We start from the raw sequence: 18,546 nt of genomic DNA, 5'->3' as shown, positions 1-18,546 counted from the left end.
TTAGTACCATATATTCTTTGGAAAGTGCATTGTATTGTATTATACTGAAAATATGATGCATCTCTATAAACTTCAACCTTTTTAGAAAATTAATTCTGAGACAGTTTTGTGTGCATTATATGCCATAAATTCTTTGGGGGGGGGCAGTGTCACTTTTTTTTTTTTAAATAGTTAACTTGAATGTTTGGAACAACGCAAACCATTTCTGTTCCAAAAAAAAAAGAAGAAAAAAAGAAATGCTTTGTAGTGCTGTTTCTGTGCAGTTATTGGCTGTGTGTTTTATCACCAGTCACCTCACTGGGGTTCATTTCCCCCCTCATGCTGATAAACGTAGCAAGATGATCTAGTGCTTCCTCCCCCAGATCAAATATTTGCCCCAGTCATAATCGGGGGTGTTGGATGTTGTTAATTTGAGGCAGGGGAAACGTGAAGGCTTTTAAGTGTTTGATGGGGGTTGGGCGAGGTTCAGGGGTCAGGGCCACTAATGACAACGTGTTGAGGAGGGCTGGGGTGTCAGCGTCATGAGAGCGACTCTGTTGGTGGTTTTCACTTGCATGTTTGTGTGTGTGTGTTTTTTTCCCCCTCTCCTTTGCCCGGCTTTCTCGCTCCTTTCCTCTTCCCTTTCTTCTCTGGTTTATATACGTCCTGTTGGGTTATGTCCATCTGAGCTGATCTGGCCCAGCTTTGTCCACTTAGCATTTCCTGTGTATAAAAAGCTACTTAATGGCACCACACCACATGGCGACCACCGTTCTCCCTGGCGCTCACCTCTGCACACTCCCTTTCCTCTCTGTGCAAGCGGTGCGCAGCTCTGCGTGGGCCACCTCTGATTGAAAGCATCCCATAATTAGCCGTTCTATAGCCGGTGGTCGCCGCGGAGAGAGGCTAGTGGAGGATGGTGGGTCTCCTCTCTCTGTCTCTCTTTGCTTCCCCATCCCCTCACATTACAGCTTCCTGTATTGATTGCTGGGCTTGGTGATGACGAGGGCCGGCTGATGAAAAGGAGGGCTATTTCTATCCAGGATGTCAGAGTCCATATTGATCGCTGGCTCCTTCCTACACACACACACACACACACACACACACACACACAGTCGCACACATATAGAACTATAGAAAGATATTTATTACATATAAGGAAGCATGTAAGCATAATCGGGCCCTTTCAGCGTATGTTGGTATCCATTTTGCGGGATTGGTTTCTTCCGTTTTTTAGGATGACAGTAGCTGCTGGTGGAGTTGAAGCGCTGGTGTGGTCTTCCAGTCAGGCAGGGGGTGGTGTGGGGATGGTTATACCCCTGACCCCAGGATTTCTGCTGCTGACCTGTGGGGTTCCTGATCAAATGGGGGTTTTGTTCCTGGCCTCCCCCAAAGTCCAGCCACTGATCAGGAGTTGCTCCTCCATTGGAGATGAACAGAATGCGCTGGAGGCATTTCTATGAACGCCCCCCTTCCTTCTTCTTTTTCCTCCAGATTCTCTCCCTTATCCACCTCCCTGCACTAGGCCACTCCCCCATTTTGTGCCCCCCCCCTCCCTCTCTCTCTCTCTCTCTCTCTCTCTCTCTCTCTCTCTCTCTCTCTCTCTCTCTCTCTCTCTCTCTCTCTCTCTCTCTCTCTCTCTCTCTCTCTCTCTCTCTCTCTCTCTCTCTCTCTCTCTCTCTCTCTCTCTCTCTCTCTCTCTCTCTCTCTCTCTCTCTCTCTCTCTCTCTCTCTCACGTTCTCCTTGGCATTCTCTCTTTCCCTCTCCCCAACCGTGCCCTTTCTTGACCTCTTAGCGTAAACTGAAACGGGTCAGGACACCCGCCAGGTCACTCGAGAGGAGGGGACTCAGGTTACAGGTTCTGATTTTGTGTTTTGTTTTTTTTTCACATGCACACACCACCTCAGAGGCACACATATATAAATCCACATGCTGAATTATATTACATAGTTGTGGAGCTGTTGCAAGCCCATGCTTCAGAACTCATCTGAGACATGAACATGAGCATAATACCACTTCCTATATGGAGGTGATTTGTGTGTGTGTGTGTGTGTTTTCCTGCATTTCTGCAGAACAAAAAGGGGTTGTGTGGTTTCCTCACTGATGCATTGTGGGAACTACAGGGGGTTGGAGAGGGGATAGAATGCTGAGACAAACCACTCAACTTTGACCTGGAGAGACAAGCGGCACTGAAGACAGGAGAGGAAGAGGAAGGGCTCGTGTGCCACAGTGTGTAGACCAGTCGATGGTTATTCATCATTATTCAGAATACGTTGTCTTTCGTGGGGGATGGGCACAACTTTTGGTTTGCTTGCTTCTGATTTTTGCTGGACGAATGCCTTTCAGACATTTGAATTCTCTAATGTTTGTAATTATAAAATTGATTTGCACTTTAATTTGAACAGCCAGGGTTTGGAGTGCTTCGGGTTTCTTTGTCGGTTGTTTATTGCACCAGGTTCGGTGTACACATGTCCTAGCTGTTTTTGGTCGATACACAAATAAGTTAATGATTATTGGATCATAGAATTTGTTGGTTTCGCAGCACGGTCACTTGAGACGAATCATTATCGGTTGCATGAAGCTACAAGCTCGGTTTTTGACTCGCCTCACCCTTTCCTCCCGTTTTATTCCCTCTCTTACGTCTCTGGTGCAGAATCTTTCCTCTCACTCATTACCATTCCCTGTTCCTCGACCATTCCTCAAAGCCAAATCCAATATCTCAATGCCTACAATGGATGAGTTCTCCATCAGCAATCGACTCCAGGCAAAGTGGCCTTGGCTGTAAACCTCAGTAACTGCAGGCAGAGAAACAGAAAACGGAGATAATAAACAAATTAATGAATAAATGAATGAATTTGTGGTAAATAATTTTTACTGTACTTAACATTGTTGATTTCTCTTTCTTATAAATTGTGGTAATATAATAATGTGGAGAAAAGACTAGATCTATATAAGTTCTTATTAAGGCACTGCCGTTGTGTGTATGGGTTTGCTTATTTTTGTGAGGATTAAACTGAAAATCTCTTTATTTTTATTTTATGTTTATGTAAAGTTTCAACATTTGAAGCAAATTTAGTTTCTTGTGATTACTTTGATCATGTGTGAAATGCGGAGTGCATTTTGATTTTGAAGCAACTCCTAGCTATTTTAGCTGAGATTTGCTTGTGAGAGTTTGGAATTTGTTGAGTCATGTTCTAAAAATATGAATGAAAAAAATATTCAAAATATTGACAGTATTTTAAAATAAAGAAAAATTAGACCACTACATGTCAGTGTCTGTTTCAGTGTTTTTCAGAATTCTGTATATATTTCATGGCCTTTCATTAACATTTTTAGTACAGAAAGATTAGTTCCAATTGTACCTATTTGAAATAATCTGTAATAACCTGTTTTCTTTTAAATTAAAAGTAGCTTTTTAAAATAATAATAGTAATAGTAATACTAATAATAATAATAATAATAATAATAATAATAATAATACATTAAATTTGTCATTCATATAAAAATTTTTAAACTTACAGTAAGTAATAAACAAACAAATAAAACTAAGTAACTCATGTGGTCTACAATAAATGTTTTAAAACTGGAATTGCATGAAAAACTTCTTTAAAATAACTGATTTATTTAACATAAGATTGAGAGACAATTTGTTTCTACAATGAAAAGCTTTTTGTGCCTTTGGAAATTCTTGATCTGTTACACAATTTATTGAAAACTGTGATATATTTAATGTTGTAAGAATTAATTTTAAAAGAACTTGAAGAAGAATTTATAATTTAGTACTTCGAATGTGTGAAAGAAATCCCAATCAGTGTTTTGATTTTGTCAATCAGGCTATCCGATAACAGAATTTTAAAAGGTGCACCACAAATACAAAGATGATTATTTTCATTATACATGTTTAATTTATAAATTCTCTTTTTAAAAAAAGCTAAATTAGTTTCAATCATTTCTAAGTTTATTCTTAACATTCCTATTTCCTAAAAGCATACAGTAAAAGAGAAACTAATATTAAGTGTGTCCTTCTGCTCTGATTTAATCCACATTTTTATCTAAATCTTCTACTTTTATCTTTGCACACTGGTAACTGTATATACTGCTCAGACACTTTCCCTTTTTCTCGCTGTTGTACACATTTTTTTTACTCTCTTACAAATTCATTTATATCTACAAACCACCTATAGAGCACCTTTGACTTCCTGTAAACTGCAGTCGTATAGAGAAAAAAAAATAATGCTGCCGTACACATTTTCTCCTCTTCCTCTATAGTTTCACATTTGATTCCCTCAGATCGTTTGTTCCTTTCCCTTCCTCTGTCTCCTACACATCTGTCTCTACAGCAGGCGCTGCTTTTACAGATACCGTGTGTGTTATTTATAGGTCTTGATGTATAGTAGGTAGTAGGTTTGCTCTGCGCGCTGCATGCCCGTGTGGGTGTGTGTTTACCTATGCCGAGATCCGCAGGGCTCGCCGCGATTCATGAAGGTCATGGATACAGTGCCGTACGTTCTGTGTGATCAACAAGACATAAATCATTGTCCAGTGGTTATGTAGTAACTAAATCAATAATTCCGATCATGTAGATAAGATGGATGGTGGCTGTGCTTGGAGAAAATGATTGCATGGGTGTAGCACTCTTGTCTTTTTTTTTTTTTTTTTTTTTGCCCTGCAGAGGGAATAGGAAGTGGTGTCTCTGCAAAAGTAGATAAAACGAGTATACCAAGGACACTGTGTGTGAGATAAGTCCCTCTGTGCGCAAACTGTCATGGCAGTTGGTGACAACCACATACAGTCAATCCACCGTGTTTGAAATGATGTCTTTGTCTTTCATTGTGTGCCACTAAATGTTGTGTTTGCCGCATGCAGCAGTGCGCAAAAGCCCTCCATAGTAAACTTCCCGGTGTTATTAAGTGTTGGCTCTTCTGTGAAAGTTATTTGGATATGAGAAGTGTCGTTTGAAGAGCTGTTTGTTTGTTCACAGATCTGGTAATATCTCTGGAAACTGTTCAATATTTATGTGTTAAATTCACCCTGATAGGCTCGGACTTGCACAGAATTAATGCTGAGGTTTGTGCTGCGCTGATAGGAAGTAAAACGAAGGAGTCTTTTTTTTTGATTGAAAAATTAGTCTTTCTGCTCAAGAAAGCTGCTCTCTTTACCTTAAATTTGCATAATGAAGACTATTAAAGGTGTGATTGTCTTTTGTTATTCAATCTTAAAAAATACCAGTACGACCAGCTATGGTAAAACACATCCAGATAGCACCGTATTTAAAGCCTTTAAAAATGACATATGTGAGATGTGTGAATTGCCTTTAATGGGCTGCCAAATTATTCCACACTATTCAAGGACCTGGTTGTCTAAGATAATTTAAATGACTGCGATATAAATTTTCCTACGGCTACGTTACACTGAATTATGCTCGTAGAGAATCTTACAAATCATACATATGAACCCTTACAGGATTATTGTTATATATGCCTTTATGTTATAATCTATCAGCCCCAGGGGAACAAGTGTAACTTTATGCTTTGATATCGAAATTAGAGCAATTATTCTTATTACCACGAGCACTAACTTAGATCATACTTTTATCTTCCAACACACTGGGCATTACCTGACTTAAATATAGACCCTTGTGTATTGTATTGACCTATTAGCATCTGCTACCTTCAAATGGATAATTGCTTTTTTCCTCCCAACAGAGCAAACTGGTGATGGAGGGTTTCCGCAGCTTAAAGGAGGGTGAGCAGGTGGAGTTCACCTACAAGAAGTCCTCCAAGGGCCTGGAGTCCCTGCGGGTGACCGGACCTGGTGGGGGACCCTGTGCAGGCAGTGAGAGGAGACCCAAAGGGAAGGTCCCACTCCAGAAACGCAAACCAAAGGGAGACCGGTAAGTGTTACACCATTTTGAAACATGAAAATGAAAAAAGTGTTGGCGTGATCGTATTCCCTGTGAATGTAATACACCAGCCCAGGTTTCATATAACAAAACCTGAATGTATATAAGCATTGTGACCTGCATTCAAAGAGCAGGACTGCACTATAGTAAAAGGAACACGCCACATATGTACATCTCACCGCAGTGAGCTATTTCTGAGTGGGCTAAGATTATAGATTAAATCTATTCAATCTACCCGAGTACATGGCTGTTGCTATGGTTATTGTGCGCCATAATAAGGAATTGAATAGGGCACTTTCCCTGCCATTGCCGCTATTTTAAATCAATTTGCCAGCTTTTACATTAGAGACGGTATTAGCACAGGGGTAGATTGGACTTATATGCATCTCAATGCGGCAGTAGCTCAATCAATTGTTTTGTCCTCAGTTAAATCCTGAAGGGTGCTTTGCTAAAATCTGTCAGAGAGAGCCGTATGGAGCTCCTTGAAAACGGCTGGTGGTATAAGCAGAGGAGGCTGTGTTCCCTGTCTTCTTAAAGAAAGAGAATGTCTGCATCTGATGTGCAGCAAACCCTGTCAGGTAAAGCCGAGTAAATGCCGTATCTGTAGGAAGGGATCACATGATCTCAAGGCTGCATTTACATCAAGTCCAGCTCTGCCTCTCTTTGTGCTGTCGCATCACAGCTGCTTCAGTGGAGCAATGCTGTGTTATCCAGTTTTTTGAAGTGTGAAAAGCAAAGGAAGAAACAGTATCTGCTAGAGAGGGCACCCTGATTGTTTTACACAGCTGAATAATTCAGCTTATTTGGGATAATTGATCCAGTGTTAGGTCAAGTGTCTACCTTCTACTAAGGTGGTGGCAAGGCGGTATTGGATTCAGAGATGGCAGGTAGATGTCTGTGATGTCATCAGTCTTTGTGAGCGCTCAGTGTGGGCAGTTGCTGTGGCAGTTGTGCTGCTCTGACCCCTGCTGGCTAGTATGTTATGGACGCATATAGTCCATTCTTTACCTTGATGCTCCTTACATCATCACTCTGTCACATAGTTCAGTTTAGCAATTGCGTAAACAAATAAGTGGTTCTGGAAATAATATCAAAAGAGATTAAAAATGAGAGCAGTGCATTTTGGAAAACATAAATGAGCAGAGACGTAGCTATGCTCACCAAATGTTACTGAATTTTCTTGATTGATCAAGCACTTGTGTGTGACCATTTTGTTGGCCAAAAATACTAATTCCTAATAAAATTGCCTCTAATCTATTTTCTAAAGCAATGCTAAACGTGATATCTGTGTTTATTAATTAATTAAACATGTCAAACAACTCTTCTATCATACAGCAGATGCTATTCCCAAAATTCTTTCAGCTGTCTTTTTCTTCATTAGGGTAGTTCATCAATAAGTCATGTGATTTATTAATGTGTATATTTTATAAACATTTTTAGAATATATATGTATATATTTATTTTACAGATTACAATTTTTCATTTTAAAATGTTCAGGAAAAAAAGCTATAGATATGATTACTGCTTAATACTTGAGAGCAAAAGTGTGCTGACGCATGTGTTGATGGTTCTTTGTTGCTTAGAAATTTTGTAGTACATTTCTGACCTTGAATTGTTTTCTGAGTGTGCTGAAATTTATATCGTTTCAAGTCTTTGAATCAAGTGAAAGGATCAATGATGTTTTCCTTATGCATGATTATACTGCATGTAAGAATTTTAAATTTCATTTTGAATTTTTGAATGAACTCTTACTATTGTAAACACATAAAACTTACAAATCTTAATATAAATCTAAATTAATTGTTCCTTATTGCTACAACGGGATTTAAAATTTGAATTAATATATAAATGTTGTAGTGTATTTGTTAAGGATTTCTAAAAACTAAGCACCATAAATTTAATCCTTACTAGTGAATTCGGATTGAGAACACTTGCTAATAATCTCCTAAAAACTGGTCGTAAGTCTTTCTTAATAAATTTCACAGCTTTTTAAAAATTTTAAGTAACACTGTTAGCAGCATTTTATAATTTTGAATTACATTCTTTATTTTTTTTCTCTCAAAAAACACAGCAAAACACACCTAAAATATGTTTGCGGTTTAGAAGAAGCAAGACAAATTGTCTCATTAAATTCATTTGTTCAATTCAGACCCCTAGGTTGTTGTTTTATGGGATGTAAATTGAGTGTAAATGGAATAGCAACTGTTCTGAAGCACAGAAGAGAGAAAGATATTTTTGCAGAAAAACCTGTCACGATTTGTTTTCTTATTTAGTGGTAGCAATTTGCAGCCCAGTTTACTGTGTCAATTCCTATTTAGTTAATTGGCCTATAATGATTCTTGAAAATTCCGCTTCTGCTACTTTTAGCTTCTACATAAAGACAACATTACATGGCAATATATTTCAATTAAAACGAACATGAAACACAGTGATGTGTAACACTGGTATGGGAGAAATTCCAATTAAAAAAAGTCAATGCATCAGCTGTTTTAGACTTTGTTGCCTACGGGGGATTAAGCTTTGGACACCAGAACAACAACAACAAAAAAAACCCTGAATGACTTGTGTCAAGCATGTGACAAATTGGAGAGCAAACAAAAGAAGTTATTTCATGTAGTGCCAGAACAACTGACGGCATCATGAAAGGCTGAAATCTTGGACACCTTTGCTTTTGCAGTTTTTCATTGTTGCTCTTTCAACAGTCTTGTGCTTCCTGTCACATTTAATAACACAGTGCAGTTTGGCATGTCGCAGAGTGCCACTCCAGTACTGACTGATCCAATACCGAATGTCATACTCCCATCTAGTGGTCAATTTTAGTCAGAGCAGCTATTTTAACTGCAGTGAGGATAAAATGTGAGTGGATAATCCTGATTTTGCTCAAAATAACACTTGAACTGTTTTCAGATTTTAAACTACAAAATCTCTGTCTTTTGTTTCACAAAACAAGGGAATAATATGATGCGGGTTTATAATTTTTTTCCCCATTTTATGTTTGTCATCATCCTGAGTATTCTCTCTTTCGTTTTTGTCTCCTCTGCAGCTGTTACAACTGTGGAGGTCTGGATCACCATGCCAAGGAGTGTGGCCTGCCCCCCCAGCCAAAGAAATGCCACTACTGCCAGAGCATCACGCACATGGTGGCTCAGTGTCCCCACAAGGCACTGTCGCCCGCCACAGGCTCTCAGGACCAACATGCGTCTACCTCGGCCTCCAGCCCAGGGACCGGGCCCTACCTCTGCCTTCCGGAGGAGGAGGAGCGCTCTGGCTCGTCTCCCCTGGAGGGCTCCTCCTCTTCCCCCGAGGAGCCCCACATACACCGCGGCTCCCGGACCCAAAGGTGGAGGAAATCCTGAAAATAGTCCATAGAGTTAACCTCTGACCCTCATGTCTCCCCTCAATCAAGGTTACCTGAAGCCCCCCCTCATCTACCTCACACCTGTGAAAAAAATGGGAGGTCTTTATTTCTTTACTTTTATTTTATTTGTTTTTTTAAATTTTTCTAACCAGCGCAGCTATGGCAACGATCATCGGGGTACGGACGTGCGTGAATGTGTGTGACTGACTTGCAGTCATCTGGTGCAGCTATGGCAACCACCGCTGGAATGGTGACTGCAGGGAAAGACTGTTTTTCTTGTTTCAATCTGTGCAGCTCGAGAGTGAAACAACGTGGTATGAGTCTAGGCTTGATGATAGTTTTTTTTTTTTCCTTTTGTTCCCCTTGGACCTAAGTGTTGGCAATTTTGAATGGTTTTTGCTCTACATGTGTTGCCGATTTAAAGCCACAAATTTATATCCTGTAAGCCTAATCATTCCGAGAAATCATGATGCATCCTTTTAGCACACGCGGTAGCTCATCTTAAAAAGGATTAGAAGAAGACTTTTAAAAGCTCGAGACCCTCTAAAGCGATAATCCAGACCCATAGGACTGTTAGCCTGGCTTCTAAAGATCTTTAGGGAAACTTTATGGATTCCAGAGGGAATGTTAAAAAAAATACACACAGTGAGCTGCTAGAATACACTCAATACATACCTCTTACATGAAATAGACTAGACCAACTGATTGTCAAAGTGCGAGCTTGTGCAAGACTGAGAGGAAACGTGTGTGCTTGTATTGTGTGTGTTGTGCATGCTCTAAAAGAAAAGCGAAACTGTCAGACTGGAGCACCTCTTCTTGAGGTGTGAGTATTAACCCCTTCTGTTTCCCTTTATCATAGATAGACACATCTTATATAAGACACCATATTATCCATCTAGGTCATAGTTTAGAATCAAAGTAATGAATCGATCATTAGACTTCCATTTTGGTTGTTGCATTATTAGTTTGAAAATAACATTACAGTTTATAAATCATAGTATAAGTCATTAATATATATGTAAAGTCACGAGATATAATTGAAATTCTATTAACTTTAATGCATATATGAGGATTTAGCTCTGACATAGGTGCACAGCCCTGAATATTGCATGGGATACTTTCCTGGTGTGTGAAAACTCTCTCTCTATTTAACCGTTTTCATTCACTGCAAATCGAAATGGACTTTTTAGATAACTTACTCCATGCCTTCTCTTATTCATTAGTTCAAATACTAACTCAAATCACCACTGACACAGCACAAAGACTCGCCATGTTAATAAATGTGTAGTCTCAGACCATTACAGTATCATTATAGCTGTTTTACCTACTTAATACCTCACTAATTCTTCCTTTTTGGAAATGAATGTCAAGCTGTTTGCTCTTCCAGCTGTGTTACAGTAAGATCGAACCACCTGTTCCTCCTCCATCTGTGCCTACCATTTGTTAGCCAGCACCAGCTAGGCAATGCTCACTCCTCTATGGGAAGAGATGACGTCACTGCTGCTGCTGCTGCTGCTGCTGCTGCTTCAGACCCACTGAAAAGGGAGAGAGAGAGAGAGAGAGAGAGAGAGAGAGAGAGAGAGAGAGAGAGAGATAAAGAGTGCTGCTTTTGGTATAACTTGAATCACAAGCATGGCTTTAGTGGCACTTATTTGTGACCTAACAACTCTTCTCTGACCATACTGAATGTGAAAAGAGCTTATCTGAAGTCGACTCCTCACAAAATTCAAGTCGGGTCGCTTTGGAGTTGTATCTTAATGTTCTGACAAATCAAATAACTTTGTATGATTATATCAAACTAGCTTGTGTGTTTTTAAAAGCTCTAAGTAGACAACCAACTTTTTTTTGGTATATTTCTATACCAAAGAGTTTGGCTTTATTTTTTGAAGGCATTTAAAGTTAAGACTTGCTGAAGTGCTTGCTGTCCTTGCTCTTTCAGAATAGGAAGGACTTATTGCTGAAAGTGCAACAGAGCAGTTGTTTTTTTGTTTTGTTTGTTTGTTTTTTTTAATGTACAGCTTTTTGAATGTGTGCGTGAGTTCAAAATCAAATCTCAACAATGCAGCATGACAGAAAAAAAAGTGAATGACCAAACCACAGAAGGAGCACAGCCCATGCTCAGATCTCTATGGAAACATCTATTTGTATGATGTATTTTTACATTTTTACACACAATTCCTCTCAGGATGATGAACTGTTCTCAGGGAATTAACCAAAAAAAGTCTATTTTATTCTTTTGGGAATCATCCACTGACTGACTCAGCAAACTCTGTAAAGCAATGGTGAAGAGACATGTGTAACCGATTCATGTACTGAAATTAGCAACTACCTCTTGAGTTATACATAGTTGTGCATTTCTTTTCGTTTGTATATTTTTTGATGAGCTTGTATGATTAACTTTAGGTCTCTACTTTCCTGAGGTGTTGTGTCAGAAGTTCCCTAGTGTTGCCACAGACTTCCTGGTCTTCCTTCCCAGATTTAATGAGTTACTTATTTCTTTTACTGCAAACTTTTTTTTTTGTTTACAGCAAAAGCCTACCTCATATGTGCTGTTCCTCCACAAACTCCTTACCTCCTCCCAGGCCCTCTACCTCCTCCATGCAGTTGTTTGTGTATTAAATCGCCACTTGTCGTACTAGAGTCACACAGCATTTTCAACAAATCAGCCCTGAAGTGGCTCGTCACTTGTGACTCCAAATATATCTTACAATCAAAGCCCTTTTTGAAGGTTTTACACAAGTTTTCACAATGAGCATGTGTCTCACACATCCAGGGTGATGTTGTTTCTGCCAGCTCTGTGTCTGTATACACTCATTGCTTAGCTGCAGACAGCCAGTGAGTTTACCTCAGTTTGTCAGGCTAGCTATAGACATGTTAAATATTAAATATTTTACAGTCGGTCTGAACACATTTTGAAGGTACATGGACTGTTGTTCTTAGTTTGTAAGTATTTTATCATAACCATTTTTTTGTAACCACTTGATATGATTGGCTCACGGTGGAGAAAAATAGAATTATACTCGGACAAGGAGTGCCTCTTTCTATGTTTTATCTGTCTGACCTACTACCAAATGACATTATTTCCTTTTTGGGCTCCATGCTAATGGCCTTTGTCAGCCATTTTTTTACAGCTTCAGATAATCAGAAGTTGTGTGGTTTGGAAATGATGCCCCTTGTTGTTCGCAAACTACATTTGTAGTTTAGAGCGGCATTGTTAACAGTTAACATGAAATCAGTAGATTTTGTACTAATGGTGACATTGCATAGATGACATTCTAAAAAAATGTTTTATGAAGATGAATATTGTTATCAGTACTTTTACAAAACTAACTCGTGAGATTAAAAATTGATTTTGCATATGACTGCAGTATTACAGTTCAACAGTACTCAACTGAGAGAATCACTATGTTGCAGTAGGCCGACATATGGAACTAAAAGCTTGTTAATGCCAGTTATGAACAAATTACACAACCATGGGAAAATATAGTTTTATTAATATTAGCTTTATATTTTCTTCCAATCAATGTAACTACTGATTGATCTCTTGTTTATTGTTCAGTATTTCACACAGCCAAGAAACCCTTTTATACGAGAGACAAATCCCCCTAAGGTACTAATAATCAAATGGTTATCATAAAAGTCTGTTACAGCTGCATATAGGGTAACAAATTGCTAGAATGGTGTAATTAACACTTTTACACTTGAGCTTTGCATCATGTAAGCATGAGACAAAGCAAGAAAAGAGTCTAATCCATGTGATCATGTGAAATTTAGCAGAATGTTCCCCACAAACACCAAATATTTATGATCCTGAATGTACCACTTGTGTCTCAGCAGAGGGCTCAGTTGGAGTCCCAGGCCTAGGAAAGGGAACATCCTATTACCAAATGCAATTTACTGCAAGGACAATAAGCGTCAAGAAAAGTGACAACACATTTGACAGATCCCAATCCAAATTTAATTTAAAATCTACCAATCTGAGAGTGGATGCTGGTGCATTTCTGAGCCAGTGCACCCCACAGTGTTGGTAATGAAGAAATGAAGTATCTCATAAAGAGAGATTGACATGCAACACATTATGTGTTCAAAGAAGACCGTGCCACTCAGATTATATCATGCAAACAAAGATTGTCACATTTATTTGTGATAAATCTGAATCTTTCTTCTTGTGTTTTATCCTACATTTCATTTTAAAGGATTCTGTTGAACTGTGACAGCTGAAAGGATAATTCAGGCTTAGTATTTGTCTGGTTTGGCGTCTTGTGCTTTTGCCTCTTTAAAAAGCTCTTTGGAAGCTTTAATACAACTATATTTTAAAAACTGAACTCATGTACTGTGAAAACCGCATATCTTAAAATATTTGAGAAAGCATCCCTGTCTGAAATTAGTTGTTCAACATTTTGGGAAATCTGTGATTCGGATTTGGTGGAGAGTTAGCCAGCTAACTGGACGAGAACATGGATATATGAGGCTAGTCTGACCATAAGTATACGGCTTCAGCTAGCGACCGGTTAGCTTAGCTAAGCAGAAGAAGAAAAAAACATTGTAAAAGTATCTCTGAGGTTCTAAAAATCTGTCAGATTGTTGGTAAACTGGTGAACACCTGTTTAATGAGCTTTAGAAATGCTGCTAATAGAGTTTCATTACGTTTTGACATAACCAGGGCAGCCCAACTAAGCTAAGCTAATCGCCTGCTAGCCTGAGGACGGCTAGTTACAATGTAACGTGACAGGGCATAGTGGGGTTACAGGGATGACCTTAACGATATTTAATGATTTAATATTTTAACAACACTTATCGCGATTCCGACTTTATTAGCACAATCCCCAGATACTCTTTTTTTTTTTTTTTTTTTACTATGTACATATAAAAATATTCTCTCCACCGCATAGGGTGACCAGATCTCAATAAACCAACTGTGGGACAAAGAGCATATTTGTGTGGGACAATGTGGGACACTTACCAAAGCTGAGAGGGGGGTCTTGCATGTAGTGTCGCTTCACGTCGTATTCCCCACCGTGTGAAACGGAAAACGAACTCTGGCAAACTTCACAGAAAACTCTCTGAGAATCACCTTGCACCGGCTTCACCCAGTGATATGTAGTTTCCCAGTCTTTGTTGAAGCTACATCTCCTCTTCTTTGCTGTACTTTCCATTACCTCCGCCAAAATCCATAGTTTAGCGTTTGTGTCTGCTTTGCGGTGTGTCGCGACCGGTCGCGACTGGCACAATTTACGGCAACTGACAACAAGGTGCGGCAGCAAGACACTGACAGGTTAATCTGGTCGTGATCGCACATCTGCGCTGTTTGACTAACATAGAAAAAAGCCAGATAAAAAACAAAACTCCTAGCATCTGTCCTTTAGTTTTAACTTTTGAAAATTACAGCTGCCAATCAAAATGCGGGACAGCGTCTCAATGGGTGGGACGTGGAAAAAGGGATGAAAATGCTGTGCAGTTCCGCACAAAGCGGGACACTTGGTCACCCGACCACCGCACGATAAGAAAAGTTTTAATTCGTTTTCCAAGTTGCGCTTCTTTATCCATACCAAAACAAAGATGGCGGATAGGCCGTTTGGAAACTAATTTTTAAAGAATTTATCATTAAATGTGTCCTCAATAAGATGTTTTGAAAAAAGGGAATTTTGGAAACACCTTCAGAAAAGCAGCAAGTGTCCCCGTGTTTGTCCGACATAGCTATTTATCTATCTCTTCCAAATATTGCTGTTTACTCATATTATTACAGTATATGCTATGCTACAGTTCATTACACTGAATTGGTATTTGTGCTAAGCTAAGTTAAATTAACCTGCTGCTAGCACGTTCATGTATATCTCCCAAAATGAAATGACCTCTTCTTTCAACTTCGTGGCTTTGTATTTGTTAAAAAAAAAAAAAAAAAAAAAAAAAAAAATCAATTGAACTTGGTGGTTTATGAGCCTTTTCTCAAATCTTTAAGGGTGAATTTCAGTATCACTAAATTTGGAGTTGCTAGGTTTTTAATTAACTAGCACTTTGATGCTAATCCAGCCTGAATACAATAAATTAACACAATACAACTGGAGAAACGTATTTGTAGCCAAATTTATATATATTTTTTCGATGCCTAACAGTTAATAAATTTATTAATATGAAACCATACAAGCCTGGGAAAAAGACTGAGCTAAAAACCAAAAATTCTATGAGTCATACATTCATATGACAAATACAAAAAGCTGAATTACCCTTCATAATAAATCAAAAGGTGGAATGTAGTATGCCATGATCCTAGCCAGGGAAACCTCATCAGTCGGCCTCCTTCATGTAGTTGTTGAGACGACTGTAGACAGACTGAAGTTCACATACCTCAACTGCTGCCACTGACAGCAGCGCTGTGCTTTGCCTTGACTGGAGAAACATTGTACTGTAGTGGATGATCATTTATGATGTTTATTGTTTTGTTTTTGTTTTTTTTTTTTAAACTGAACTGTATCATGTCAGATCCATGTTGTGTTTATGTACATGAAGTCGTACTGGAACATTGGACCTCTTAGGGACCTATAAATCCAACCAAGGCAGTTGAAAGTGCAGATACCTTCCTGTATTGATGATCAACCTCACATGTTTTCCCCATATTTGTTTATATTTTTACTCTCTACATTATGGCCAGAGGGAGTCTTCTGTGCTGTCTTTCTCTGGAGTACGTCTAGAGCCAAGCACTGATTGCTTTTGAATGGGGGGAAAATGTTGACCTATGTGCATATCACTCATTATTTTAGCCCCAATATATGTGTACTGCCTTTTTTATTTCTGTGAATCTTGGACTGGATTTTTAAATATGTCTTAAATGTTTCACTTGATTGGAAAATAAGCCTATTATACTGGCATTAAAGTATGTATAATTACTAGATACTGCAGTGGTTTAATGCTTTTATTTCTTATATATAATTCAGATTGCAAGAATAACCCTCATTGTACACACACACACACACACACACACACACACACACACACACACACACACACACACACACACACACACACACACACCTTGACTTCTTTATGGTATATATATATATATATATATATATATATATATATATATATATATATATATATATATAAATAAATTCCTCAGATTTTGCACATCAAGGTCAGTTTAGGAATCGGAGGAAGTACTCATACTGTACAAATAGTTCTGTAGTCTGAAGAAACTCAAGTCGAACACAATAATTTATAAAAAAGCTGCACTGCAAACTAGTGTTTTAGATTTTACAAGACATTATTATTTATTTAATGAAAAGTTGAGTTGCATTATGGGATTTGAAGAATCTGGCATTTTTAAAGCCAGGTTAACAAAACAGGCAGCTCAGTTAGCTTCCAGTATCAATCAGTTATTAATCCATGGGGTTAATTTTCGGGAAACTTTGGTCATTTAATTTGTAATTTAATGTTCCATCTGGAATGCTTTGTTATTGGCAAAGCTTTCTGACATATGCGCTGCTCACCTTTATTTGAAACTAGACCAAAACCAATCCCAGAGTACATCTGAAACCGGAGCCAAAGAGACATTTCCAAGGCCAGAGAAAATCAGTGATGACATCAGAGTTACAAAAGCAGCCATGCTGGTGGGTCACACAGAGCTAAATATGACTCATCCAGCCTTAAATTTTAAGGCATTCTTGTTTTTCTGTTAATGCTAAATAGACGCAGAAGCTGTAATCATGGTGTTTGCAAATGAAAGTCACTTACAGGCTAACACTGAAGACATTAAATGCAAAGATTAATATTTTTAAAGCACTTAAAACAAATTGTGCACCATTAACATTTCTAATAAGCAATTCTTCATTTAGTTTTCTGATGATGCAAAAAGGCCACATATTTGCTCGCCCACCTTCTACAATTTATTTGGTTCACCTTTTTGAAAGTTGGAAATCATTTGGTTTTGGACTGCTGGTTGGACAGAACAAGCTTTTCCTCTTAAAGAAGAATTTGGGCATGCATTTTGATTTTATTCTTGACAATGTACCATAGATAAAATTTGGGAAGGAGAGAGACAGCAGCATTGATTAGTTTTGAATCAGGGTTACTGCAGTAATGGCTTGTGTGTTTGATCCCCGAAGCCTCCAAAATGAGAAATTTATAGATGTTACAATTGGACCTGGAGAGTTTTCAGGGACATTTTGTGGAGAAAAAAAAGTTCTTTAAGTCAGGCATAGTCAGCAGACTAATTGGTAGTGAAAAAATACTATTAGATGTTGCTCTGAAAAGCCCATTTTCTCCTGACTAATGAGAGCTTCTGTACTGCTTCATTGCTGTTAACAGCTTTCTGCTCCTTCAGTTCCTTACTTAGTATGTTTGACCTTCAGTAAAGTCAGTCCATTATGGTTCTTCAGTTACCTGACAAGAGAAACCATAAGATCTATCAATCATAGGAACTGTAAGTGACTGAAAATGAGAATAAGTGATGGCAATGTTCAAAGTGAGGTCAAATGGGTTTCTTTATTGTATCATTTCACCTACTTTCCCACAAGGGGGCAACCTAGTGCTTCGATATCATTGTTTCCCCTCAGGCCTGTGAAGGACAGCCAAAGCAGATTAATCACTTCAACACATCTGACTCACCAAAGACACTGGTGTTTCTTCACAGCCCTCTCTCTTTTCTCCGGCTCCTCTTTAATGGCCTGGCGCCTTTGCTTTTTATAACCAGCTGTCTCTCTCGCTGTCTCTCTCTTAAACACATGCAGGCTTGAGGGGGTTTCATAAAATGAACGCTCTTTGTTTACTGTTTCTCTTTGTTACCCACCATCATTTTCCTATACAGCTCCCCTTTTTCATATACTATCTCTGGAGATGGCTTCGTCAAGGTCAGCTATTTTTTTACGGCATGTGATATTGAAGGTATCGCGGGGAGGCGATGATAAGAAGACGACGAAAGGGAAGATAGGGGAGCAAGGATAGAGACAAGTGAAGGATAAATACTGCTGGGCCTTTGCTGCAAAGCACTACGGCGAGTGTTTTCGAGATGTCAGAGGCAGTATGCAGGCCGAGGAGCAGAGAGGAGCACATATCTTCTCCTTCTTTCTCTCTATTCCTCATTCCTAAACTGCATGTTGACCTTTGTAGTACTGCCTCCAGGCTGTATGCTTTAACCTTTCCAGTGAGATAGAGGGGGCCCCTGCACTGGGAATACAAGATAAATCACAACTGCTGTCTGTTAATGCGACAGACAACAATACACACTGGCATGCAGGCACCGCAGAAACCTTTGTCCTCTCACACAAAAATCCTCCTTGTCACTAAAACCCACACATGCACGCACACACG

General features: G+C 38.9%; 1 protein-coding gene and 1 long non-coding RNA gene across 2 annotated transcripts in view; one reads left to right on the top strand and one right to left on the bottom strand.

Moving 5' to 3' along the window:
- Positions 1-16,129, top strand: part of lin28b (lin-28 homolog B (C. elegans)) — a 22,714-nt gene extending 6,585 nt beyond the window's left edge. Inside the window, exons 3-4 of the mRNA XM_035946730.2 lie at positions 5,686-5,873; positions 8,926-16,129. Coding sequence (XP_035802623.1) covers positions 5,686-5,873; positions 8,926-9,238 — 501 coding nt within the window. The 3' untranslated portion in view covers positions 9,239-16,129. The remainder of the gene's footprint in view (positions 1-5,685; positions 5,874-8,925) is intronic.
- LOC118470076 (uncharacterized) lies at positions 1,692-14,342 on the bottom strand. Its single transcript, XR_004847092.2, has 4 exons — positions 14,204-14,342; positions 10,678-10,775; positions 4,427-4,489; positions 1,692-2,775 (listed from the first exon to the last, which is right to left on the bottom strand). It is a non-coding gene; the product is annotated as an uncharacterized LOC118470076 (long non-coding RNA).
- Positions 16,130-18,546: the final 2,417 nt, after the last annotated feature.

The sequence above is a fragment of the Amphiprion ocellaris genome, chromosome 12 (assembly GCF_022539595.1).
Source record: "Amphiprion ocellaris isolate individual 3 ecotype Okinawa chromosome 12, ASM2253959v1, whole genome shotgun sequence".
Taxonomy (NCBI): Eukaryota; Metazoa; Chordata; class Actinopteri; family Pomacentridae; genus Amphiprion; species Amphiprion ocellaris.
Note: the sequence above shows the minus strand (reverse complement) of the source record. Positions and strands in the feature narration are given on the sequence as shown.